The sequence below is a fragment of the Channa argus genome, chromosome 8 (genome assembly GCF_033026475.1).
Source record: "Channa argus isolate prfri chromosome 8, Channa argus male v1.0, whole genome shotgun sequence".
Taxonomy (NCBI): Eukaryota; Metazoa; Chordata; class Actinopteri; order Anabantiformes; family Channidae; genus Channa; species Channa argus.
In genome coordinates this window covers 7,952,219-7,979,190 of record NC_090204.1, presented here as the reverse complement: position 1 = coordinate 7,979,190, position 26,972 = coordinate 7,952,219, and the positions used below count along the sequence as shown (strand labels likewise).

The following is a 26,972-nucleotide window of genomic DNA, read 5'->3' as shown; positions in this document are numbered from 1 at the left end:
AGGGTCAAAAGTGTTAATGTACAATATATTAAAATGAAAAAAGTAACAAAAATAGTTTCCAAATGTAATGTGTCCTAATGGCAGTTTTGCATTTGAAGGTAGCATAATCAAATTAAGAAACCAGAAAATGGAGACTCAAGTAGAAATAAATCAAAACAGTACTGTACAATACATTGGTAAATTGTGAATTTGTAAACAAAAGTAAATTCTAGAAATACTTATGTGCTATTAAGATAATTATCCATTTCATTTCTTAAGTCACCTACAAATCTTATTTCAGGGTAATCACTAAACCTTTGGATGATTGTTTAGCCACCAACTTCCAGATCTCCAGATTCCCCCTCACTGATGTGTTCTCCCCTCACTCCCCAATTTGTTTTTTGCACATCCCACTAATTTTTTAATGGCCTAATGTAAGTGTTTTTTCATGGCTGTTAATCACTGGTCCAACTAATTTCTGGTATGAAGGCTTAGTCCATCTTCCATATACCATCAAACTAGATCAACCATCAGGCATCACAATATTAATTACATCATAACAATCAAATGAGAAACTCAATCTCAGACAACAAAAACCTGTAGTTGGCTAATGTTTAACATTTTCATCACCATTGTTTTTTAAATGAAGGCAAATATATCTATTTGACTTTTGGTTGAGGGGGAAAAAAGAAATCCTCAATAATCAGTTTTTATTTTCCTTTATTACTGGTTTACAATTTTTGTAGTATATTCATTGTCATTCCTTTTGGCAAACATAACATTAGTGAGTGTCCATTAGTCCGGTCCCATGGTGTTGACTTTGTTGGATAAAGAGGAATGAGGCAACAACCAAGTGGGGTCCAGGCTTCTACAATTTGTCCAGGTAGTTGTCCAAAGCTGGGACACCTTCCTTGAGACCTTTGCGTTTGCGTGTCTCCATGACAACTATGCCAGGCTTACTTGCTGGGTCCAGAGGGTTTCCAGGGAGGATCTGCCAGTGGTCAAACACACACTGTGGGAAGGCCTGGCCACCAGTGTTGGAACGAAGGTCAGCAGTGAAACCTGGCAATTGATAGAAAATATTTTAAAACATCCTTACCAAGCCTCGTTTTAATTAAAATCAAAATTAACTACAAAATTATAAGTGATTAGCTACTTTCTTTCAATATCACATGGCAGCTTGCATCACCCATTATTAATTGGTTGATTGTTACACAGCTATAGAAAGAGTCCCAAACCCTGGAAATGAGCATTTTTTGCATTTCTGGTTCCCTGATCCTATGGTGTATGGGGTTTTAGTTTATTTTTACAACAAAATCTATTAATACCCCACTACCTCTGTTGCCACAACTGTCTAATGAAACTACAGTTGTCAGAAATAGCAAGTGTTTTAAAGCCAAACACACTACTTACTTAGGAAAGTATCAATGTGTTATATTTGGGAAACAAAACAGGAGTCAAAATACATCATTGTCTTCATGTGTAGAGCAGGGATTCACAACCCTGGTGGTGTTAGGGAACACTCCCCTGCTTGTTTTTCCAACCTACTCACTGATTACCTGGGTCAGCTCTGTTCATTACATCAGAAGCTGGAAGATACTATTTTGCTTTGCCTTTCTCCAACCCACCCTTATCTGATGATATTATCTTCCAGCTTTTGATGAATTTGACTTAAAGTGGTAGTCATCTGAAGATTTTCTTACTGAACAAAACATGCAAATATCAAATTTGTCAAGAGCAATTTTTCCATATGATTCAAATAGGAGAAAAATCCCAGTGGTTGTTGAAGGAACCCAGAAGACAAACATAAACATGCAGTTTATATACTGTGGCATGTCCCATACCCTGCCTCTAACTGCTAACACAGACTTGCAAGACAAATATGTAATATTTACTTGGGTAACAAGATTAATAGTGGCTCAAAAGCAAATGCTTTGGGCTGGTCTTCTGTTTAAAAAGAAAACTTACCAAAGGACTCCATGACAGGCAGGTAGGCCTTAATGACACGCATGGGTGTTCCCATGACACTGGACTCCTCAAACACGTGACCACGCCTCTTGGTCAAGACACCATAGATTCCACCCATTGCAACTTCAGGACACTACAAGAAGACCAGAGAGCTTGAGATTTACAGACAATACATTTGTTAAATAGGACAACAATAAGAACTGACATCCTGCTAAAGAGCTGTTAATTTTGACAGGTACAAAACTTTGTTACTTAACACGTGCCCTGCCAAACCCAAATAATTGGCAAACTTGATCAGCAAGTTTTAAATAAAAGGATCAAGCATTAGACTAAGATCTCAGATACATTATAGAATTATAAAGGAGCTACAAACTTACCTGAATCTCAACCAGGTAGACTGGCTCCATCATTCTAGGCTCAGCTGTCAACTCACATGCATACAGAGCTCTGCGGGCAGTGGGGATAATCTGACCACCACCACGATGAATGGCATCTGTATGCAGGGTGACATCGTGAACGTCAAAGCGAATGGCGCGCATGTTCTCTTCGCACAGGACACCCTAAACAAAACAAATACAAATGTCAAATCCAAGTATATCCCCAAAAAATTTTGAAATCAGATCTAAGAATGTGATTTTAGATTCTGATTCAAGATACTACTCAAGCAAAATTTGGTTTTATATGACTGCAATAAAATGTGAATTTTTGCCCCCAATAGTACCCTTACCTCTTTGACAGCCCACTGGAATCCAGCCACAACACTATCCTTGATTTCATTAAGGTACTGCACTCCCTTGGTAACATCCACCAACAGATTAGGGCCATTTCCATCAGGTCCAAAGCACCAGATCTTTCTTGCTTCAGTGACATCCCACTCATATTTGTCAGCAAGGTAACGGGCACGAGCCTTGAGCTCCTGACGAGCTGTAACCTCACCCTTCTCAATATCTTCTGCCAGACCATCTTCAAAGGGACGGGCCTTCATGAACAGACGGTTATGCTTGTTGGGTGACTTGGAGAGACACATGAGACTTGATTCTGCACTGACAGTCTCTCTGTAGGACACCACCGGTTCAGATTTCTACCAAGAAAATTTGAGCAAAGAAATTATAACCTTAAGGGGGGGGGGGGGGGAATGTAAATGATACTTTCCACTTTATTATCCATTTGATGCTTGCATATTAAATATGCTTTTACTAACCTTTAGTGGAATGCAAGCATGGTCCTCCTCCAGATCCTTAAGACAGATCTCAAGATGCAGCTCGCCAGCTCCAGCAATGATGTGCTCTCCAGACTCCTCAATGATACACTGCACCATAGGATCAGACTTTGACAGACGCTTCAAGCCCTCTACCAGTTTGGGTAGATCAGCAGGGTTTTTGGCCTCCACAGCAACTCTCACCACAGGGCTGACACTAAACTTCATCACTTTCATGTTGTGTGCCTGCTCAAATGTAGTGATTGTTCCTGTTTTGACGAGGAACTGGTCCACTCCAACCAGACCTACGATGTTGCCACATGGCACATCTTCAATGGGCTCAACATAACGGCCCATCATCAAAATGGTCCTGAAAAAATTTGAACATAAGCAGAAGAGAACAATTTAGAATAATCATAAATGAAGCTAAAACAGACATCAAATAAGTAATCTACAGGTCAAATGTTAAAACAAACCTCTGAATTGGCTTCAAGTACAGATCGTCCTTCTTTCCAGGGACAAAGTTTGGTCCCATAATGCGCACTTTCAGGCCAGTGGAGACACATCCAGAGAACACACGACCAAACGCATAGAAGCGACCCTTGTCAGTGGTGGGGACCATCTTTGAGATGTACATCATCAAGGGAGCTTTGGAGTCACAGTTCTTGATACCTGCAGAAGCAATTTAGTCCATTAGTATGAGTCCAATTACAACAACCAGTTAATGCAATTATGCATGTGTTGGCGATGCGGGATCTTTAATTCCTGTGTGTGAACAAATTATACTTAAATCAGCTTCATACCCATGGCAGCCTCATCATCTCCAGGTCCTTCATAGAGCAGCTCACAGCGGTATTTCTGGGCAGTGACTGGGGAAGGCAGGTGGATGGTAATCATTTGCAAAAGGGCTTCTCCAGCAGGCAGCCAGCGACGCATAACAGCCTTCAGGAGAGGTTTACCCTCCTTGTCCTTGTCCTCAACATCCAACTTGATTTCCAGCTTCTGGATCAGTTTGGCAGTTTCTTCCTTCTTGAAGTTCATGATTGCATCAAATACCTAAAAGAACATGAAACAGAATGCATTTTAATGTGACCAGGCCAAGTAAATTGAAGCTGATGTTTTTTCCCTGCTCAGACTGAAGGTTATCATCACTGATTAGTCAGGTCAAAGTGAAGAATGTTCAAGTCATCACTTGCAGGCATAAAGCATCAATTTATTCTGGACAAATTTTACTAACATTGAGGTACCTTAATATGTTCAGCTCTGTACATAGTTTTGCTTTCTAAAAGCACCATATCTCAATATATACATAAAATCATGTCATGGCTTGATACCTTGAAGATGGGATCCAGGATGAGTGCAACAAAGGTGCGAGAAAACTTTTTGCCATCAGGTCCATTGGCAGTCTTGGAAAATTTTCCACTTTCTACATCATAGTATCTAGAATACACAAGTTATGATTTTAAAACAATTATCCAGAAACACAGAGCTACATTTTACATTCACACATTTATTTGTTATCCAGTCAATTTACAGACTCACCTGTCACCCCACAGTTTTTTCATCATGTCTTCCACTTTCTTGCAACGCTCAGCTGGTGTCATCTGGGTGTTGCCCTTAGCAGCAAACTTAGCTGCATACATCTCAGCAAACTGTTTCAGGGTAAAAGCCCAGCCATGGAGTCCAGAGCCAAATCCTACAGTGCCGATGACTGGATCAACCTGGAATAGTTGACAACACATTTAAGAAGGTTCATCATTGAATGTTTGATTATGCTGGGAGGATTACATTCTATTAAATGTGCATTTGAACATAAGGAAGACAGTAACTTACCATGATGTTGCCCATTGGTCCATGTTCATCTTCACCATAAGTTGAAATGATGACATTGACAGTTTCAACAATGCGCTGGAAGGTCTGGTAGAGGTCTTCTGGTTCAAGCTGCAGCTCCAATAAGGCACGGTCCATCTTGTTCATCATCAGAACTGGTTTGATACGCTCACAAATGGCCTGTCGGAGCACTGTCTCCGTTTGCACACAAACACCTGGTAGGAGTACACAAATTGAAAGAGGCCAAGTTAAGAAAATATTGTTACCTTTTTGTAATTAAAACTTAGAGTCAACGTTAAATTATTAAAAACATTAACGCAAAATTCTTTTAATGTCACTAATTTGACATCATTAACAGATTGTTATGATGACCCATTGCCTCACCAGTACAGTGCCTGATAGTGTGAGCAAATCTCAGGATTATTTTTGCATTTAAGTGTGTGCATTTAAGTTAAGTCTTCTGTGTCTACCTCTACTGGAGGGCAGGGCAAATAACCAATGAGGGCAAAGTCAATAAGAGCAGTTTATCAAAACATCTGTGTTTTATGCTTGTTTGACAAAACATGTCATGCTGGCTCTGCTCACAGAGGTCACCTCAAGTTACCCATAGTGAGTTTGTATAACCTAATTGCTATAAAAATGCTAAACAGATGTCAGTATGCTAAATTAACTAAATAGCCCATTTGTCACAAATGGGTAAAGCTTGGTAGGACTGTCTAGCGTCTTTCACATTAAATTAGTCCCTCCTTTCTAACATTTGTGTTTGTTTCATGCAAATAACCTGGCATTAATTAAGATAAATTAGACTGCAGTTAATAGCAGATTTGTCCACATGCCTTAAACATAGTGAGTAAAGTTTATTTTACAGCCCTTATTAAAACATTAATAAATGTGGACAATGATCCGCTGTGGCAACCTTGAACTCATGGGATAGGCCGAAAGAACAAAATAAATGTAATTTATACATCTATCCATCCATCCATCTCTCTCTCTCTCCATACAAACCTACTTATAGAGCACTGGAAATCTAAATTCCATAAGCTTGAATTCTGTATGAATCATTAAAAAAAAAAACACGCCACTGAGTGCAATTCTTTGCACCATTACTCTTCTGCTTGTAAATTCAAAATATGCACAAACTGATATGCAAGCTAAAGTACTTGAATTAACTACTGGAGTTTACTCAGCCTTGTCATTACCAGATACGCAGTCCACCACAACCAGGGCTCCATCAGTTACACGGAGAGCAGCAGTCACTTCAGAGGAGAAGTCAACGTGTCCTGGCGAGTCAATCAAGTTGATCAAGAAGCCAGAACCATCCTTGCTCTGCTTGATGAAGGCCAAGTCATTCTCACTCAGCTCGTAGAACATAGAAATGGCGCTATATGCAAGGACATAAATCTGACTTTAAATTGGACCTTTTAAAATAATGTCACTTTACTTGTGCTTCAGGTTAAATACAGCAATCATCCAATAAGAAAGATTTTTTAATTTTTTAAACACATACACTTTTAGTGGAAAAATAACTCAACATATCAAACAAAAATGACGATGAATATTTGTCATTGCAATGGTTGACTGCATGAGATAGGCAATGAAGCTGGTCACTTGTACTACCAAATTCTCCAGTGAGTGTTGTATGGCAAGGAGCAGCAGGTGCTGCTTGTAAAGATGTATATTCACTCCACCTTTATACAACTGTCTAATCAGCCTGCTACCAAACATAAGCAATAAGAGTTCTATTAAAAGCAATAATCTAAGCACAGCATAAAAGTGCAGTTAGAAATTATTTCTAAGACAACACTTACGTAGACTTGATGGTAATGCAACGTTCCTGTTCATCTTTGCGTGTATCTGTGAAACGCGTCTCTCCAGCACGAGCTGAGGCGATGATGCCAGCTTTGGACACAAGAGAGTCTGTCAGAGTTGACTTTCCATGGTCAACGTGCGCAATCACAGACATGTTACGGATGTTTGCCTTCTTGTCCATGATGGCACGGATCTGGTCTACAGTGAAGTTCACCTGAGGAGGCAAAGCCACATCAGAACCATAAGGGCAAAAACTCAAAACATTGTAGTTTCTGGTCAGTCTTAGCAAATTAGGTTTATCAGCAGAAGATTCACTATCTTGACCTAAATTAATGGGATCCTCTTCTAATGAAAGTTTAAAATAAAAGAAAGAAAAATGAAAGTCAGAATTTAACCTAAAGAAACACAAAATGAAAACTGGCATTCATTTTACTGGTGTCCATTCAGGTACAGTTTCCCAAATGCAAAAGAGCATTGGTCAAATTATTTTACGTCTATACTACTAGCTTATAAACAGTTTCAGTCTGACAGTGTCCAAGTTTTGTGCACTCCACAACAAGTGAAGTAGCACAGCTGACTTCAAACTATGTCACCATACAATACGTTCAACTAACGTTACAGCAAGAAAAGTCTGATGTAAGAAATTGTTCACCACTTCCACCCAGGGCGTATCGCCATGTTCACAACTGTAATGTTACTATTTTATACGTTGAACATGATTTTTCTGTCAGTTTCTCTCTATATATAGTTTACGAATGACAACCTTTCACTACATTGATTTCAGGATCATTAGCATAACACAGTTCGGTAACCCGGCATAGAGTCGGCATGAATAGGCCACGTGTACAGATTTTGACACTATGCTAAGTGCTAACACTGGCAGGAAACTAGCCGACCGGGCCGGGCTAAGCTACATGACATGCCGGTAAATTCTTCATACAGCCGGTTACAAACTAATTATGAGCAGTTCTTGAGTTAGCCATTGTGGTCACATGGCAATAAACACGTTTAAGTGTCACCCCTGTCTCAATTACGTTTATTCTTTTATACATTTATAATTTTACCGAGAACTGGAGAATAAACCGCAAATGTCAGCAGACACTGCGTCATTCAACGTTAGCAATCTTAACCCATTATATCTTGACCCCACTTAAAAAAACCGTAATAAATGTGCAAATTCAAGTTATTAAGTCAAGTTATATACAATTTTAGACCGGATTTTCTACCCTGAGGCCATTTAGGCTAGCGGTAAGGAAAACAAAATGGCTGCCACTTTGATCAAAGCACAATCCTTAGAACTAAGATGTACATAGCAACAAGAGTCCATAAGATGAAAAATAAATAACATTTAGTTGGCATTATGTACCAGACAATTACATAATTACTGAAAAAATCTGATTAAACTTACCATTTTGGTGGATGGTTTTGGATTCGCTTGGTGGAGAAAAGAGAGAAATTTTTACACTGCCCACCTGACGAGGGCATAGGCAGGGAAGAGGCCGCTGACGTCAGACAAGGGAACTTTATACCGCGAGCGTCAGGCGTCATTTCGTAATAACGTTACGCTGAGGGACTGAACAACGTATGAGTCTTGCTCGCTAAGAGGTTTTTTAAACTCATCGATGAATTATATATTGCCATTAGTTATTTTAAAATTATTATAAAAACAAAATAATGAGTGTGAATTACCTTCTGACGTTTTCAGACGAAATATTTAAAGACAAGGCCCGTTTTGACATTTGCTAAACCTCTAAAATAGTCTTGTTGAATATAATTATCAATGGATATAATTTACAGATGAGACATATTACTACATTTACTACAAATATCGATTTAGGTTTATTTGCATACCATTAACCAGGATTGTAACTGTAGGGAAAACAATCGTTGTCACTGAAAATAACTGAATAACAAAAAAAAAAAAAAAGTTGGTAGATTAGCTTCACATTGTGGCATTCCTGTATTAAATTCAACTGAAGTTTTCATTAACATGGAAAATAAAGTGGATAACCTTAAAGGATGCATGCACAAGGTCTGTAATTAAAATTTACGTTATACAACAAACCATTAAAATAAAAATGTCATCCGAACTTATCCAACATGCAATGTAAAAATGCTTGTTTTTGTGGGCTGTTGTTCTCTAATTAATGAGTTACTATCAATAAGCCACATGTTTTCAGAGTAACAGTAAATTAGATTTTAAAAATATCCTTCATTTCAAATACACTTTCATAATTTAATGGCACATATACTTTTTTGGTGACAGTGAATTATTTGGTATTAGATATTTCCTTGCACCTGTGGTCCTCATCTTTATGGAAAGTAAAACTTAATTTTGAATGTTATCGTGTGTGTACTCAGTGTGTATTTCTTCCCGATACTTTGTCTTTGCTGTTTTGCAATGGCAGTGGCCACTTGGAAAGCATGTTGTATGAACATTCTGTAGCTGAAGACTCAAATGATAAATTCACTGTTATGTGTTATGTGAGTGATGAGAGATACATCATGAAAAGGTGAAAAGGTGGATGCTGAATATTATTTAAAAGGATACCTTGCGTTCCTCCTTTTTCATAATATTGTATTGAAATGCTTGTGTGACATTGCTTTTCCATCAGGCCGGCGCATTTTGTTGTGTCTTACCATTTTTTCAAAATTTTTAACTAAAATTCTGTTTAAGGGTCTTTCCATGTCTGACCCTTTATTGTAAATGAAGATTTCGCTTTCTCTCTGCTCTTGCTGTCTGAATATTATGTATTTGTTTATTTTTTATGTACACTTTTTACTGAAACAGGACAAACTTAGAAATAGTTGCATCACTAAGTTTTATTATGAATAACATTCCTGTAGAGCAACTCAATGATAAACCACATAAGAATATTAGTAAAACCGTGCTACAAAAAGAGACTTGAAGAAAATGACCACAACAAAGATCATGCTTGGTGGTTGACCTTTTACTAATTGAAATAATAATTTTCTGTCCTACATCAATTTCAATTGGTTTGTCTTTAGAAACATAGCCTTCCATTCTCATCCTCTAGGTGGCTGTAACTCCACCTATTTCCTTGCAGTTCCAGAGAACCTAGTCATAAAATACTGTAAAAGCTTTTTACAAACACACATTTCCATTACTCCCGTCAAATATGTATGAAAACTAGGATCAGCTTACTCAAATATTTGCTGAAAAATACATGTCACAGATGCCATGTATGCATTCAATTTAGTTTTGTTTTATTTAAATGTTATATTGTAATTTTATAATACTGTATGTCTAAGTGATTCTGATTTGAAAACACATTCATTACCTTTGTACAGAAACCCAGAAAGTTGTCTTTTTATGATGCCATTTAAAGATAAACCAGATAAGCTGGTGTTCATTTGGTATGAATCATTGTAGAGTGAGTCACATATCAGGTCACATGCTTATCAATCAATGCACCTGCTCCATGAGTTATTTCCTGCTTTTTGAATTATTTATGAAAAACGACACAATAATCATATAGGCATTAGTGCATGTTCACATTTGTTGTAATGGTCATTTCACAGTGCTGCGTTTCTGTACTGTCAGCCTTAACTTCAGGGAGCAGTAAATATAGTAACAAAGACACTAGGCTTAAGAAATGAGGCAAATTATACTTTTCTGACAAACTAAATGCCTTTATGTTAAGTCCACTTTATTACCAAACAATTGTCCATTGGTGTGGCTTTCACTGCATGTAGGGAGCCACAGTAATGGGGAAGAGGGAAATCATCAACAGTGGCTCTTTTCTAACCAGCTTTTTGGTTTGCCTGCATAAAACATGTGTTTTAAACTTTCAGTGGTGATGAAATGGCGGAATGAATGATGTTTTTTTTATTGTTTCTCACAGACTGCATGCTGTAGATTGTAGATTAATCTACATTACACAATGTCATAATACAGCATAGCTACAAAGTTATACAATTCTTAGTTTTCATTTACTACATAATAAATATGACCTCAGTAATACATTCAGAATAGATTAACAAGTACCAAGTGAAACAAAAATCTTTTTTTTCTAGGAAAAACTATATGAATTTCACATATGTATACATTTCAGTTTTCATTACCGTAGAAAATACTATATGTATAATATTCGAGAACAGGTGCATGCTTTCCACTTTAGTGTACAAACAGGGGATTACATAAGTGTTTTTTTGTTGGATAAGTGGTTGTTGAAATTTTTTAAATAATCTGTCAGTATGTGAGACCACCTCTCAGTTGTGTCGTGCACCTTTAGATGCCTAAAATTATTCTTTGCCTAAAGTTTTCATTATTGAGAATTTTGTGTGTCATGTAATTGCATCTGTGTGGTTCCATTTTCTAGTTGTAATATAGAAGCCAACTGTGTTTACAGGATACTCTGTTCTATGGAAGTTAAACAGGACAATGCTGTATTTAAAGGCATAAATTGCATTCATGTCCATCCATCTTTCCTGCAAAGAAAGTGGCCAGTTTGACAACAATTACCGGAATGATTTAGCTGAAGATTTACTGAGCATTATGTGACAAATTGCATGGGCATACTAGTATCACAAAAGTGCTCTTTAAAAGGCATAAAATTATTCCATGATTCATATTCTGGATGGAGAGGGGGGAGGGGGGAAGTGGATGCATAAAGAACAGAACTGGGTTTGGATATGAGAAAAGAAATATCACAAATACAGTAAACTGAACAGATTTGATGAGGGTAAATTGGCATCAAAAACAGGAAATAAAGTGTAAAGAATGTTCTCATTTAACACCATTGCACCTGATCTGCTTGTCAAGCCTTTTTGGTGTAGCTCTCAGCGTGTTGTCATATCTGAAAACAACTACACAGAATGATTGGCAGGGACAAATGGCAGGCAGCCCAGCCTGAGTAATTGACTATGGATTGAAATGACACCAGCATTTTTGAGGGGTATGATTTCTCTCACAGCAGATATCCCTGGGAATGTGGCTTGTTAAAATTCAGAGTTGTTTGCTTACTTTAAGAACAGTCAATTTTCTGCTGCTGTTACTTTGTGTGACACAAAGAAACACAAGTCTGACAAACCGTGTCCACATATTTGCTTTAGTCTGATCCTCAAAAAGTCATGCATGCCTGAATGTATTCAGCATCTTTGATTTATCCTTTGAGTCTCTCTCCCTTGACCTCATTTACTCCTCATATGAGAGTCACAGACACCAATGGTCCTTTATACCTTGATTGATATTTTATAACAAATTATTGTATGGTCAAAAATCTACTTCCCTGAAGGCTTTGTTTGTTTGTTTGCTTTTGTTTGAGGAGACACTTCCAAAATTCAACACCCTTTCCACTGGGGCCTCCCCAAGGTATCATTATAGTACATAGGTCACAGTTCTGTTAAACAAGTCACAATTATAAAATCATCAAGATTCTGTCCTAGAGTTTATTATCAATATCCATGTAATCCACAAGCATTAAGAAACATTTAGCATTCAAAACATTCATGTGACACAGTAAGGAAAGAGAGCGTGAATTATAGGCTGCAAGATACCAATACTCCATATGACTTAGAACTAATAAGAAGGACAAGGCTGTACAGGGACCAGAGTATGTCAAACTTCTGGCCACAACTGTTTACAAATGCTGTACCTTTTAAAAAGAACCTTGGGATCATCTAAATGACAGCCTTGGTGCTAGTGTCCTTCAGGTGCTGCTCCGTCAAGCACGTAATCCACATACTTGCACAGAGCAAGCAACTCGATCAAAGTCATTCTAATGTAGGTAGTCCTGCCATTTGCCTTTCAGTGTCATGACTGCTAAGCTTTTCTCACCGTCTACCCGTTCTCATATAGTAACAATATATGTTCTTTGGCACTAAAACCAGAAAGGAGGGTCTCATAAAGACTTTAACTATGGACAAAGACTGAACTACCTGGTCAAGGTTCGGGAACAAAGAAACCAACAATGACCTTTGGTAGGAGACTGCACAAGTCCCTATGAAACCATCATTGCTAACCTTCCTCTTAAAAAACTTCAAGCTGTGTGAATAATAAACAAATCCTGTCTTTTTTTTCTAGAGAGGGCAATAATTATTCATACAGCCACAAGAGAATCATGTTCTTGAAATGTAAACATTTCTATAACAACAATTCTGTTGTTCTTTTCTGTTGTTTCATAAAGGACAATCCTGTATATGAGTGTCACAACACACAAAATCATTTCATGTCACTAACATCCCCTGATTACTCTCTCAGTCTGTATGTCTTGTACACTAGATCATTCTGTAGTCACTGAAATTATATTGATTGGCGGTCTATGTTGTCAGTGTAGAGTACAGCAGTTCCCCTGCATGCAATGTTGTCCTGAGTACTTGGCAAGGACAGCTTTAGATGCAAAATAAATACCCATGTGGGTATTGAATGCAGTAAGCTACTCTAGTATGACAATTTCTAGTTTAAAATGCAGTTGTCTTGGGTGACTAAAATTAATTGTTCTGACAAGTGTGTAGCTGCGAAAGTAAGTGCAGTCAGAACAGTATAAGCAATGATGGCCACAGTGTCGTCTGTAGTGTGGAAATTTTTCAGTCATGTTTTGATTCTTTTGATTTACCAATTAGACAAGTAACACACATTTGCTCATTAGAATCACATTACAGTGTATTACAATCCCCTTATTAAACTTTTCTACAGTGTACAGACTGTAAAATCTAAATAGGTGCGTTAAAGAAAAGCCTTACCACTCCAAGTCGTAGAAATACATTTATTAATTTTGCAATGTGTTAAATACAGGGTAATCATAGTTGAAAATGTTTTATTAATAATTTTTAAAAATTTGTATTTGCAGACATAATAGTTTAATAAAGAGAAGGTGTGATTATTATTGACTGATTGTAGCCCATTCACTGTAATAATTGACAAATACTGAACTTATAAAATACATTTTGTGTTGCACAAAATTTATTTAGTGTTTATATGTTTTAAGATTAACTGCTAAAAGGGATGCAGTTAAAATAAAGTGTTATCCCAAAAGTCTATGATGGTTACTGTTGGTTTTCATCTAATTAACAAATAACTTGTTAACCCCAACAAAAGCAATAATTAGAACCATGTAGACACACTATGCCCTAAATGAAAGGGGTACTGAGGATGGTAACAAGTGTTTTATAAGACCAGACATTTGTTAGGCCAAAGCTGGAAAACCATCAAATAAAACACCTAAAAGGGTTTTATTTGATGGTTTAACATTTTGTTTTAGTTGACTGCAGAATTCATATTGCTTCTATTGGTGTTAATAATGTATTAAGAGTTTTGGGAAGCTCTGCTTTTATCTTCTACAGTAACACCTGGGGCAGTGTTCAGCTGCAAGAAAGGCAATTATAATGGCCTCTTGTATTTTCACCAGCTCCCAAAGTGTATCTCCTGTCTATGGTCTGTAGCCTTGCTCCTATTACCACACTAGAAATAAATTATTTTTTTCATTTATCACCTGGCTTTTGAACTACATGTTCACTTTGTTGATTCTATAAACCAATATTTAATGATTCCATTTAACCAATTATAGAATTTCTATTATTTCTGCATGCTTGGTAAGTTTTGCAACATTATCATTTATTTTAATTCATTAACGACGAGTAGAGGATGACAGAGGGAGGACTGGACAGAACAGGGTGCACTGAGTCTCATGCTACCATCAACTAAATTTGCATATTGCAGCTTTAAGCAAAAATCTGTTATTACTAATTGCATGACAGCAGGAAAGCTCTGTTCACAAATGTTCACATTTTGGCATCTTTAGAATCGTAAATTAAACTAAATCTAAAAATATGTCTTTGTGCTTTGAATGAATTGTGACTCAGAGGCAGAATACCATTTTTCATAAACATTTTTGCCCAAATCATCTGTTGATTTAAGAACTCTTAAATATACCTTTGTGTTACAGCAGTATATTTATACATACCTCCCTATGTAGATATCATAGAAAATAACAAAATGAAAACCAAATCCATTATACAGTATAGAAACATCCTTACTTTACCCTTCCATGTCTCATTTGAGCCATTGCTGCTCTTGAAGTTGATGTTTTTTTCCTCACAAAGCACCTGCAGTTTTCAGGAGTATTTTTACATGTTGGCTTAAAGATCAATAGCAAAAATATTCATTTTGCTTTTACAAGTTAAGGTTTTATCTTAGCTCCTTTACTTGAAGGAATGACTTTCACGCTTGTTGGTGCTTAACAATTTCTCTGCTCAGCTCCAAATAAAAAGTTTATGCAAGCTTTTTGCTCAGAATCAAATGATTAGGTTCTGCTGAAGCAGCCTAATGTAATCAATGTTCAATCAATTCATGTTTAAATTATTTATGTTAGTATTAGTACATTTTATAATCTTATTCGATGCATTGACTTTAAGTGACTCAAGGAACCGATCTGAACAATTTATAGAAATTTGCACACTTACAGACATTTGCTTTGACCTTGATTAAAGCTGTGTATTTTATTTTCCAGTCTACAACACGTTTTGCTCAATTTTAACCTAAATTGCTATATTACATATTTGAAATAATCAAAATTGTTCCGAACTTAATGGCACTTTACTACAGGAACGTAGACATGGTGGGTTTGAGTCCAGCTCACTTGAAATTTCGTACAGTTCATTCCAAGACATAGAAATACACAGCCAGCATGATTGTATATAACATAGTGTTTTGAATCTGACACCACAGACAAGAACTTTTTGCATATTTAAAATTATTAGTTTATATGGTTGGATTGTTAAACCTTGGCATTACGTTTCTGAATACTGCCATTTTACTTGGCATCATAATGTAAAACTGTGTTGAAATAGGTTTTAATGTCATGCCATGCAGTGTAATTTAACAGCAAGATTGCCACACACACATTTTACTGACCTGTTTTTTTTTCATCGTGCTCTGTACACTGAAAAAGTATGGTATATAAGCCTTTCTGTTGCTAGTGCTGTTCACATCCTATATTTTACCTGTTTCATATGCACATGAGAATGAGCTATTTCCAAGTTAATGCTGGGGAAGGATTTACAATGAGTACTGCATGTTATTTGCTATGTATCGAGTCCATGCTGATGTTCTTTATTAACGCTACAGGGAGCAAACTAAAGAGTACAACTAGACTGCCAAGCAAACTGCACTGGCATTTCAATTCTCAGTATGTTATCAAAACATGGTGTTTTATTTGATGGTTTTCCAGCTTTGGCCTAACAAATGTCTGGTCTTATAAAACACTTGTTACCATCCTCAGTACCCCTTTCATTTAGGGCATAGTGTGTCTACATGGTTCTAATTATTGCTTTTGTTGGGGTTAACAAGTTATTTGTTAATTAGATGAAAACCAACAGTAACCATCATAGACTTTTGGGATAACACTTTATTTTAACTGCATCCCTTTTAGCAGTTAATCTTAAAACATATAAACACTAAATAAATTTTGTGCAACACAAAATGTATTTTATAAGTTCAGTATTTGTCAATTATTACAGTGAATGGGCTACAATCAGTCAATAATAATCACACCTTCTCTTTATTAAACTATTATGTCTGCAAATACAAATTTTTAAAAATTATTAATAAAACATTTTCAACTATGATTACCCTGTATTTAACACATTGCAAAATTAATGAATGTATTTCTACGACTTGGAGTGGTAAGGCTTTTCTTTAACGCACCTATTTAGATTTTACAGTCTGTACACTGTAGAAAAGTTTAATAAGGGGATTGTAATACACTGTAATGTGATTCTAATGAGCAAATGTGTGTTACTTGTCTAATTGGTAAATCAAAAGAATCAAAACATGACTGAAAAATTTCCACACTACAGACGAGTGAGATTATGTCAGATGTCTGTTCTCTGGATGCAGATGATGATCAGGGATTAGGGATGAGAAATTATCACAGGGAAACATAAAGTGGGATGAGGGCAACAGGAAAAGAGGGCAGGAGCAGAGACAAGGGAGAAATGTGGGAGAACATGACAGCAGTTAGTACAGAGCTGTTAAGCGGTGCAGATGATACCTGACAGAGATGGAAACAGGGGGCCATACATGACAGCTTTCAGTTTGCCTCCTCTCACTTTTTGAAGGCATTACAGTATGTGACTGAATGCAAACAAGCTTTAAAAGGCAGTGACATTTTGAAAACAAGAATTTAAGTCCAATATTACTGACAACCCAGTACTGACAGGACATTCAAAGCTCTTGGAGCCGAAGTGCAGCCAGCACAATTATTTTATAGAAATGTATTATTGTTTGCTATGTGCTCCAAATGTTCCATCTTCATATAATAAGATGGCAATTTTAAATGTTTTTTTGCTGTGTCAATTGGCATGGTAAAACATGTTTAAACTGATCACTCATCTCTTTAAAAAGTGTTGTGTGCTAAATTAGTTAGTGTGTCAAGTTTGGGTTTTAAGTAGGACCCAAATATAGAGGCAAGGGGCAAGCTTGCAACTGTTTTTCTTTACAACGAATATCAGTAAACACACAAATAGCATCACATTTAACAAAAGAAAAGGGCAAAAGAGTGTAAAGAAAAACAAAAACACCTGAAATACATAACCCCCAAAATCAAAGACACACACCGTGACACAGGAGCTACATAACCCCTTACAGCAGCCAGGTGGCGCTATTACTTTAAATGGCAGTGGCACAAAAACTCGGTTTTGTTTTATGAGGTAAGTTAATCATATATTATATAAAAGGAAGTTTGATTAAGGATGAGAAATCAACTTGAGTTTATTGTGCTTATGTCATTGTAATGACAGCAATTCCAATAAGGCTTCAGATCCACGTGCCAACGTGGAGGCAACTTCATAATCAGAAAGACAAGTGGATACAAACCATTGATACAGAACTGAAACCTGCCTTTGTCTGTGTCTGTGTTGAAATAGGTTTTAATGTCATGCCATGCAGTGTAATTTAACAGCAAGATTGCCACACACACATTTTACTGACCTGTTTTTTTTTCATCGTGCTCTGTACACTGAAAAAGTATGGTATATAAGCCTTTCTGTTGCTAGTGCTGTTCACATCCTATATTTTACCTGTTTCATATGCACATGAGAATGAGCTATTTCCAAGTTAATGCTGGGGAAGGATTTACAATGAGTACTGCATGTTATTTGCTATGTATCGAGTCCATGCTGATGTTCTTTATTAACGCTACAGGGAGCAAACTAAAGAGTACAACTAGACTGCCAAGCAAACTGCACTGGCATTTCAATTCTCAGTATGTTATCAAAACATAAGTTATTCCTGACAGGGAGATGTTAAAGCAGCTTTCTAAAAGTTCAAATTGATCTGCTCCAAGGTCTCATCTCACTCTGTTTACCTGTAAAAACTTAGATGAGGTCCTGGCATGTCTCTTACTAACAGTCTAATGAAACCATTGTGTTGGTTTGCTACTGTAAGTTATAAATTTAAACCAGCATGCAAACAGTTCAATATTCAGAAACAAGAAGACAGAATGATATAGTTAGATTTTTGCATATGCTGCAGCCGCCTAATATTTAGGAGCTATAGGAGACAGAAGTTAAGTTTACTAACACAAACAAAACAGCCACATTCATATTTAATTTGTATTAGTCTGTAGTTATAAGTTAAAAGATGATGAAAGACTGTAATATTTCTATACCATCTTTCATTAAGAAATGAAAATGCAACCTTGGCTGTTTTTACTTGAACAGCACTCCAAGCTTTTATCCCTGTACAGCACTCTTTTTGCTCAAAACAGTATTGGAGTGACAACAAGGAAGAAGGTTTAACTGGTGATTGATGTTGATTGTTGGTGTAACTATCACACATTGTATTGTAAGAAATGTCATTAACAGTAAATTGCTGTCAAATCATGACATCAAAAAAATGTAGAAATAGAAAAACACTGATGCAATGTTTAATTAAACATTGCATCAGTGTTTTTTCTATTTTATTACAGTAACATTTTGTAAATTAGCTCTTAATTTTAAAGTAAAAATATGTTAAGATGGTCATATTTTATTGTATAATTGAGAGAATACTGTGACTTAAACACATAAAAACTGTAATATAAAAACCAATGCAATACAGTTAAAATTAAAAGATGGTGTTAATATAAGGATTTTTGCAGTTTTTACAGAAAGAACAAAAAGTTTTTACATAAAAAAAGGTTGCTCCTGGTGGGTCAGGTGAAAACCTTGCATGAGTGTCATCAGTGTGTGAGTCTGTGTCTGTGAAGCAGCCATTTAACTTAACCGTACTCTGAAGTTTTACTGCCTAAACTTAGCTGATGTTGTTTCTTAACGTAACTTTACCCCTGAAGTTGTTAAGCGACAATTGCATGTAATGTTACTGTAAGAATTTATAGTTTTCACAGCATGGTCATGTTAATACAGCAGACAAGGGCTGTGAGGTTTACAGGCTTAAAATATAACCTTTCTGTAGAATGTCAACAGTTTTAAACTGTAAAATGTCCAGTTTTTCTTGTAAATGTGTTAACTGTTTTTTTTTTTTTTCTGGCAACCACAGCTGCCAGTTTGTAAAACGTTTTTTTACAGTGTAGTAATGAAGTGCCATTAACTAACTAAGGATAGGTAAAAACTGATACCAAGATGACAATGAGACAATGAGGCCACACAGTGGAAATGAGAATCTATGTGCCATTTTGGATATTTTTACTACATGAGTGGTTGTTTTATAATGCCACTGTTGTCTGACAGCAGCTAAAAAATTACTGAAATGGTTGCAAAGTTATATCAGTTGCTGAACGTCTTCACTTATTCTCTGCAATTTTGTCACCTAACATCAAGGGTGTCAAAGGTTCCATGATTTGCTTAAAGATCAGTTGTGCAACACTGTTATCTTGTCTAAAACATCAAAATACAATTTTGTTTGATAGTCTATGACACATGTTAAACACAGATTAACAGCACATAGATATAAAGACAGCAGTCACAAAGCAGATAACAAATGTATGACTCTTTACTGCTACAGTATGGAAGTAAACTGATTTAACAGTAAGAAAGTGTTGGATTATATATATTCTGAGAAATGTACTTTCTGGCCACTATTTTCATTTAAAGGATGATAGAATAAAATGAGTGCTTTTTAGCAATACAACTACTGACTGCATCATTATGTGCATTATGAGCACAAAAAACATTCTTTTAATGACAACATGGTTAATTTAAGCTGTTTTCACACCAAAACGGCTGCATACAGTCAAGCTACATTTGCTCTAGATGAGAAGTCTGTGGCTTCATGTTTCTGTGCAGAGCACAGGGCCACTACCTTCATCTGCTCTTCTCTGTTGGTCATGATATATCTCAGAATTGTAATTACATGGTACATGAGCTTTTGCCCTGTGCACCTTTTTGGTTAACAGACAAATAGTTTTAACAAAACCTCACAAGCCTGATCATCGGTTAGTTGTTAAACTTTAAAAGAGAATGTTTCACAGATGATGTAACAATTGTTTTTTTTTTTTGTCCTTTCGGCTTATCCCGTGAGTTCAGGGTCGGCACAGCGGATCATCGTCCACATGTTGATTTGGCACAGTTTTTATGCCGGATGCCCTTCCTGACGCAACCAGTTTCCCCAGTTTCTAGCAGGCTTGGACCGGCACTGCACAGCTGGGGATGGGAATGGGCTGTTGGGGGTTCAGTGTCTTGCCCAGAGACACTTCGACATATAGCCGGGGACCGGGGATCGAACCACTGACCCTGTGGTCCGTGGAGAACTACCTCACCCCCACATGATGTAACAATTATTAAGACTAATAATATTTAAATAGTAGTTTTTGCCTACATAAATTCATACTGCCCATTGCCTACTACTACAAACACACACACAGACACACACACAGTATGTGCTATCTGTTTTTTTAACTTTAAAAATCAGCTTCATTTTGTGCATACATTAGGATATGTGCAGTATTTTCTTTAAAGCCATGTAAACAAAATGCTACTAAGATCATACAACAGAACACTGTAACAGCCCTTCTGGTTTCAGTTAATATTCAAGCAGCAGTGTTTTTGTATTTGTTAAATAAATCTTTCAGTGACTGTGTAGGTATCTGATACTGAACCCTGCAGGCTTTCAGAGCAGTGGTAAGTTATTTGCAAATCATGCACAGGTCACACATCATTTTGTCTCATCTCTACACAGGGCAGAATGTGCCAACAGTATCTATGAATAGCTAAAGAGATTGCTGGTCCAGTGTTCTTGCAGTAAGCATGAGCAACTTCAAGAAAAAAAATGTTTTCTCAATTTTCCATACATTAAGCTGTCGTTGACAATGTTTTATTGTTTTGTGAGGCATAGTTTTACTCCTGTGGTTTAAGAGGCCAGTTAAAACAATTTGGAAACACATACTAGCTGCCCAACATTGAATTTTAAAAGCAAATGGTAAATGGCCCCTTATATAGCACCTTCTCAGATTTTAAACAAATCACTTAAAAACATCACATTTTGAGCATTTTGCTTCAGTCGTTAACAGCTGTTACAAAAGTCTATGTCATGCTTTGGGATATAAAACACCCTTTTGATCAAATAAAACAACAGCAATCATTTAAGATGGGGTGCCATGAAAGCTGAGATGTTCCGTATGTTACAATTTAAAGATTTATACACCAATGCTGGAAGCAAGGGGAATGGAAACACGTTTTATGCAATGAGATGGATGTTTGGAATCAGTATTTTGAAGCTGAGCCTGCACAGCAAATCTCATTCATCCCAATTCCATTTAACCTGGTTTTCATATAACACAAGTGAGACCGTCTTTCAGAAATTCGCTCCTGTGTGGATGATTTCATTTAAGTGATTTTAGTCAGCACACTGGGATGGTTGGCTTGTGTTACTAAAGCACCTGTGCTGCATTTCTCATTCTGGTTTTCTGATGGACTGATTATCATACCATGGAGAGAGCTCAAGCCATCAGCATTACTGCAATACCGATAAATGATTAAACTTTTCAACACCCTTTCAACAAAATAAGTCTTGCGCTTTCTTTTTACAGAATGCTAGCATGTAGTTACATACAGTGTATCCACTGCAAGCCACCTGCTACACAATCCTAAAAATTCAAAAAGAAAAAATAGAATAGTTAAGGTAATATCCCTGAAGTGCGCTGGCAGATGAGTTCAAATCAGGCCAAGTTTAATTATTCTGACTTTTGCTTGTTTGCAGTCTAAAATCCATCCTACAACACCAACATCACCCCTTAAGTGGGTCACTAGTTTCTCTGCCTGGATATAAGGTCAAATCGTATTAAATGATGAGCAAATACCATCATTTAAGTGTTGCAGGGAATTTTAAGCCAGAGGGGAGAACTGAGTGATGACAATGTCCCTAGCTCCTCTCTTGGCTCAGTAAACAAACAGCAGGAGGTCGAGGAAGTTTATCAAGGTCCACACAACCTCACTTTTTATATTTCCTACTCCCCAGATACTGATCATACCAGTTCCCACCTACCTCCTATAAAATGCTAAGCTATCATTATGGTGTGTATATGATGGGTCATAGTGGAGGCTACAGCTTTGTGGATCATAAGACGGGATGAAGAGGGACACAGGTTGCCTGCATTACCAGCACATCTAAAGCTGTAAACCTGCAGTTTTGTATATATATATTAGTTATATATATATATTAGTATATTAGTTTTTTCCATCTGGGGACAATGCAACAACATGTAAACACTAAATGCACACTTTTACCAATTTACCCATTCAGCAAATACAGAGGAACATCTTTCAGATTGTTATAATAAAACAACAATAGTCACTTTTTTCCACTTGTCCTTTTTAGTTTCCTCTTCTCTGTGTTCAGCCCAACTTCTCTTGTATTTACATGATACAGGGGTCTCAAAGTCTCAAATATAATCATAGACAGAAGGTTCAATTTTCCCCAGCCAGGCACCCAGCTGAAATCTGTGCCAACACCATCGTTGACAGGCTAAATACAGTTTTTAGCCTTGGTAAAAAAGAGATTTACCGAGGACTGTAGATTTCTATGAATATGAAATTACACCCAGTAAAAGACTGTACATGCATAGAAATTTCAATTATCTGATGTCAGTCACTCAGGTACTGAAACACTTGAATCTTAGACTGGTGTTTCTAGTACAGACGATAACATTTTTTTTTGTTATTCTAACACCAGGATAAATTACATACCCAATATTATTGCTGGCTATTGTGGCTTTATCTTCATTCCTTTCTTTAATCACTCCATTATTTGCAACCTTACGTATTTAGACAAAACTGTGATGCTTGTGTGGAAAATAAGTAGATGTGAGAAACATTGTAATGTTGAGGGGCTGCAGAGGTTAACTCGTTGCAAATGTTAAGCACTGCTGTTGATTAATGGTAACGTCTTTGATCCCTGAGTTACATGACAACTGGTGATTAAGTGCCTCTACTTAGAGGGCATCAGTGCAACATGCCACGACCCTGACGCTATCAATTTAAGCAGGCTCTAATTGACAGTCTCTCTTAGAATCACCGCAAGAGTTTGTCACAGAGTCTGCAGCTCGTACAGGGAAAAGGTTAAAATGCTACATTTAAGAGCCACCGGATGTCATCTGTTAGGAAGAGAAGAAACTGGCTTCCACAGTTTTGACACGTGGCTTCAGGTCCATTAACAAAATTGTGGTAGTTAGAGTGTCCCTGAGGTCTTTGTCCATAGTTAAGGAGTCTTTTTTTTCGGACATTCTCAAGGACCTTAGTTGTAGCTGACAGATGACACACTGGACAGTAGCCCATAGCAAATGTGCTACCAACTTTTATTACAAGAATAAAATTAATTCCACAACAAACACAACAAATGTCTTTTTGTCTTTTTTATTCATCCCCGGTGCAGTTGTGTGATTGCTAATCTTCAGTAAAAGTGTGTTCAGATAGAAGTGAGTTTTTTTTATACTTTAAATGATTCATGCATCCACTCAAAAACTGGACTGTTTGTTTGTGGTGAGTGGTCCCAGATTGACCAACTCTGCTGCTGCTGTGAGACATCTAACGAACGATGCACCGAGTGCAGGAGCATGACTTTGGGTTTGTTTGTGTTGAGCTGAGTCTCTGAGTGAACACACCACGAATTCTACTTCTTCCTGTAGTTTTCTTCTAGTCTCCTCTTTACTTACATCTCAGTGCACAGTGGCCTACCTACTGTAGCTACTGTGCAAATACCTTATTCTGCAGCACATTTGCCAGGCTTTTTTTCCCCCCACAAAAAAACAGAACATTAGTTGTTATCTGAGAATATACAATACACATTTAATATTACAATACACATCTAATAACAATATTGGCCAATTAGCCATTATCATTTATTTTATCATTGATTTTAAAACATACAAACATGACATAAGTAATTAGGGTTAATTCTGAAATCTATATATATAATATTTGTATTAACTTCCTCAATAAACAAAAAAAAAATCTTAGTAAACCGACTCAACATGAACCTCTTAGAGTAACTGACAGGATGTCTTTAGACAGATAAACAGAACATCACCCAGGCTTAATCTCAATCCACTTCAAAATCACTTTCTCTTTCGAGGTGACCTTGTTTCATCTCTCTAGCAAGTGAGCTTTGGATATCCCCAGTTAACATAGGGCAGTGCTTTACACAGCATAGTTAGTTGATATGGTTTCTCTCAGCGACGGAAGATAAAACAGAGCACTCTCTAGGCGCCATCTCAGCATTCTGTGAAGTCTCTCTGTAGAGATAACAAACAAAATTCACAAGGGCAATCTGAGTTGTCTGCACTCACTGAAAACTGTGAAGCTGGAGATTTTAATCCACCTGAAATGCTTCGATGTGCGTGCCTGCATGTGTACACTTGATGTGTACATTTTTAAGCATATTTAATTTTTTTTTTTTTAATACATCTGAGGTGAACTAGATCTTTGCTCCAGTGTTAGCACAGTAAATAATTGTCTCCTATGCATACCGTGGGTAAACTATTAGATAGATAGATAGATAGATAGATAGATAGATAGATAGATAGATAGATAGATAGATAGATAGATAGATAGATAGATGGATAGATAGATAGATAGACAGATGCTGAAAATCAGTGTTAGGTAATATGAAGGTTAGGAAGCATTACCTGCATCCGTATACATTGCACTACTTTAATATAGTTATAGTCATATAATTTTTTGTTATTTGAAAAGGTTGAGAGACGTCCCTCACCTAGTAAAAGAAAAATAATGAGCAAGCAATGTGATAATTCTATTTCCCATTTACATAGGTTATTTTTTGCTGTGGTTATTATGATGTTTATTGTATATTAAAACAAAAACAGGTTCTGTAATGCCTTTGAAATAAAAACAACATGTCTGCTTTGTGATATCATTACCATAACCGCCCCCTGTGCTATCTCAGGGCTGATGGCAGTGAGCAGTGATACATTTCCACGTGTCAACACCTCAGTTCATTTTGCTATAAATATGTGAACACATTGTACATTTACCTTTAACGTGGGTGTCAGGGTCTGTATCTAAGCGTCTTCTATTCTTTGAAAATCTGAATGCACGCAACTCTGATTGAGCCAGTAAGTAGGTCATCAGCATCTTGAACATGTTGGCAAGAAAACACATGCACAGGCTTTTAAGACGGACTGAAAATAACCTTCAAATGCTCCATCTTTCAGCTTGCATTTAACATGTTATAGAAGAGAAACCTGCAGCACTTGAACCTTTACTTCTACAGAATATGCTGTTCATTAAATACGTTATAGGACAGATTTTGTATTACGATGCTATACCTTTCTCTACCTTCTATAATGCTGCTATCTTGCAAGTTGTCTGTTGGGATTTCACTGTCAGATCCAGCAACAAATTCTACAGTTGTTTTGAATGAGACAGATACTGATTTAGGTTCCCTGAAACAGATTAGAGCCCGAGGAAAATTTAGCTCAGTGCAGTATCTTAAGTCATCATACCTCTGAGAGGTTACAGTGACCAATGATCTATTATAAACAGTCCTGAAAGTCATCATCATTAACAGCGAGAGCAATTTTGATCCCTTAATCCGCATTTTAAAGGTTTTTAAAGAATTATATCATGATAATTTGTTATTATCATGTTTATGTAAAATAAAGCATACATTTTTAAAATAACATGATTAACCAACCACAGCCATTCTAACAGCTCTGAAAAGCCAAATGGTATTTTGAACTAAATGTTGAATAACAATCTCCCAGTCCTTATTTACTGGTGTTTAGCAGTAACAGCATAGCACTCATCTTGTTCATTAGCATGTAGTTTTACCATTCCTGTATTTGCTAATTAGTATATTTTGAGTAAACATCAACTGAATTTAAGTTTCACAGGATTTTTATTTATCAGCAAAGTAATTTTAACATACTTTATAGGTCAAGACAGAACTAAAGACGAAATCCAACTAATTCCCCTTGAGCAAGTATTGAGCCATGGTGGAGAGGGAAAACTTCCCTTTAATGGAGGAAAATTCCAGCAGAACCAGGCTCAGGGTGGACAGTGGTCTTCTTCAACCAGATAGAATGATAAAAGCAACAAACCAAAATATAATCAGCAATGAGTAATTACCATCTAATAAGCCAACTGTTTTTATCTCAGGGGACACACAAAAGGGCAGACAACAGCCCCTGGACTCTGTGAGCAAAGAACTTGTGAATGTCACCATTTTAGTTATAAACCTAAGTATAAAGTAAATTTTAAAAAGTAAAAAGTCAGGGGATTACATGCTTTGCAAAAGTTTTTAAAGCTGAAAATGGCATGAATGTTATTTTAATATAAAAAAAGTAATTTCACTCAAAACTAGAAATGTTAAGCTGAGTATGAAATTAGTCAGGCTATCACCAAAGTCATTTCAGTCAGTGGCAAAATGACAAATCAAATGTTACTATTCGACAAGCATACCTAGCAATATGAACTTGATCTTCGCTCACCCACCTGTCCCGAGTATTTGTGATAATATTTTTGCCAGACATGGCCGACAGGATCTGTCTGGTATCTCTAAAGCTTGCTTTGTCTTGACCTGGACTTTGTAACATGGCAAGAGAGAACAGATAAAGCTTGAAATACTGCTTTAGCTACTCTATTGTTCTGGGCAAGATCATCATCAGCGGAGAAAGGTCACACTGACTGCAGCAGCTAATGAGGTTGAGTTCATCCCCATAGCGGCTGCAAGTACCCACTGGCTGGCTGTATAATTAACATGGGTCACTGGAAT

The 26,972-nt window shown here is 36.7% G+C and overlaps 1 protein-coding gene and 1 non-coding gene across 2 annotated transcripts; both read right to left on the bottom strand.

Annotated features, from left to right (window-relative positions):
* Positions 1-682: 682 nt before the first annotated feature.
* On the bottom strand, positions 683-8,327 carry LOC137131557 (elongation factor 2b-like). Its single transcript, XM_067512991.1, has 13 exons — positions 8,193-8,327; positions 6,784-6,998; positions 6,175-6,356; positions 4,979-5,190; positions 4,688-4,866; positions 4,480-4,585; positions 3,949-4,201; positions 3,622-3,817; positions 3,149-3,515; positions 2,675-3,028; positions 2,325-2,507; positions 1,948-2,080; positions 683-1,041 (listed from the first exon to the last, which is right to left on the bottom strand). Exons 1-13 carry the CDS (start codon positions 8,193-8,195, stop codon positions 848-850), a joined length of 2,577 nt encoding a protein of 858 aa, XP_067369092.1. The 5' UTR covers positions 8,196-8,327; the 3' UTR covers positions 683-847.
* Positions 4,274-4,341, bottom strand: LOC137132334 (small nucleolar RNA SNORD37). Its single transcript, XR_010915106.1, has one exon. It is a non-coding gene; the product is annotated as a small nucleolar RNA SNORD37 (small nucleolar RNA).
* Positions 8,328-26,972: the final 18,645 nt, after the last annotated feature.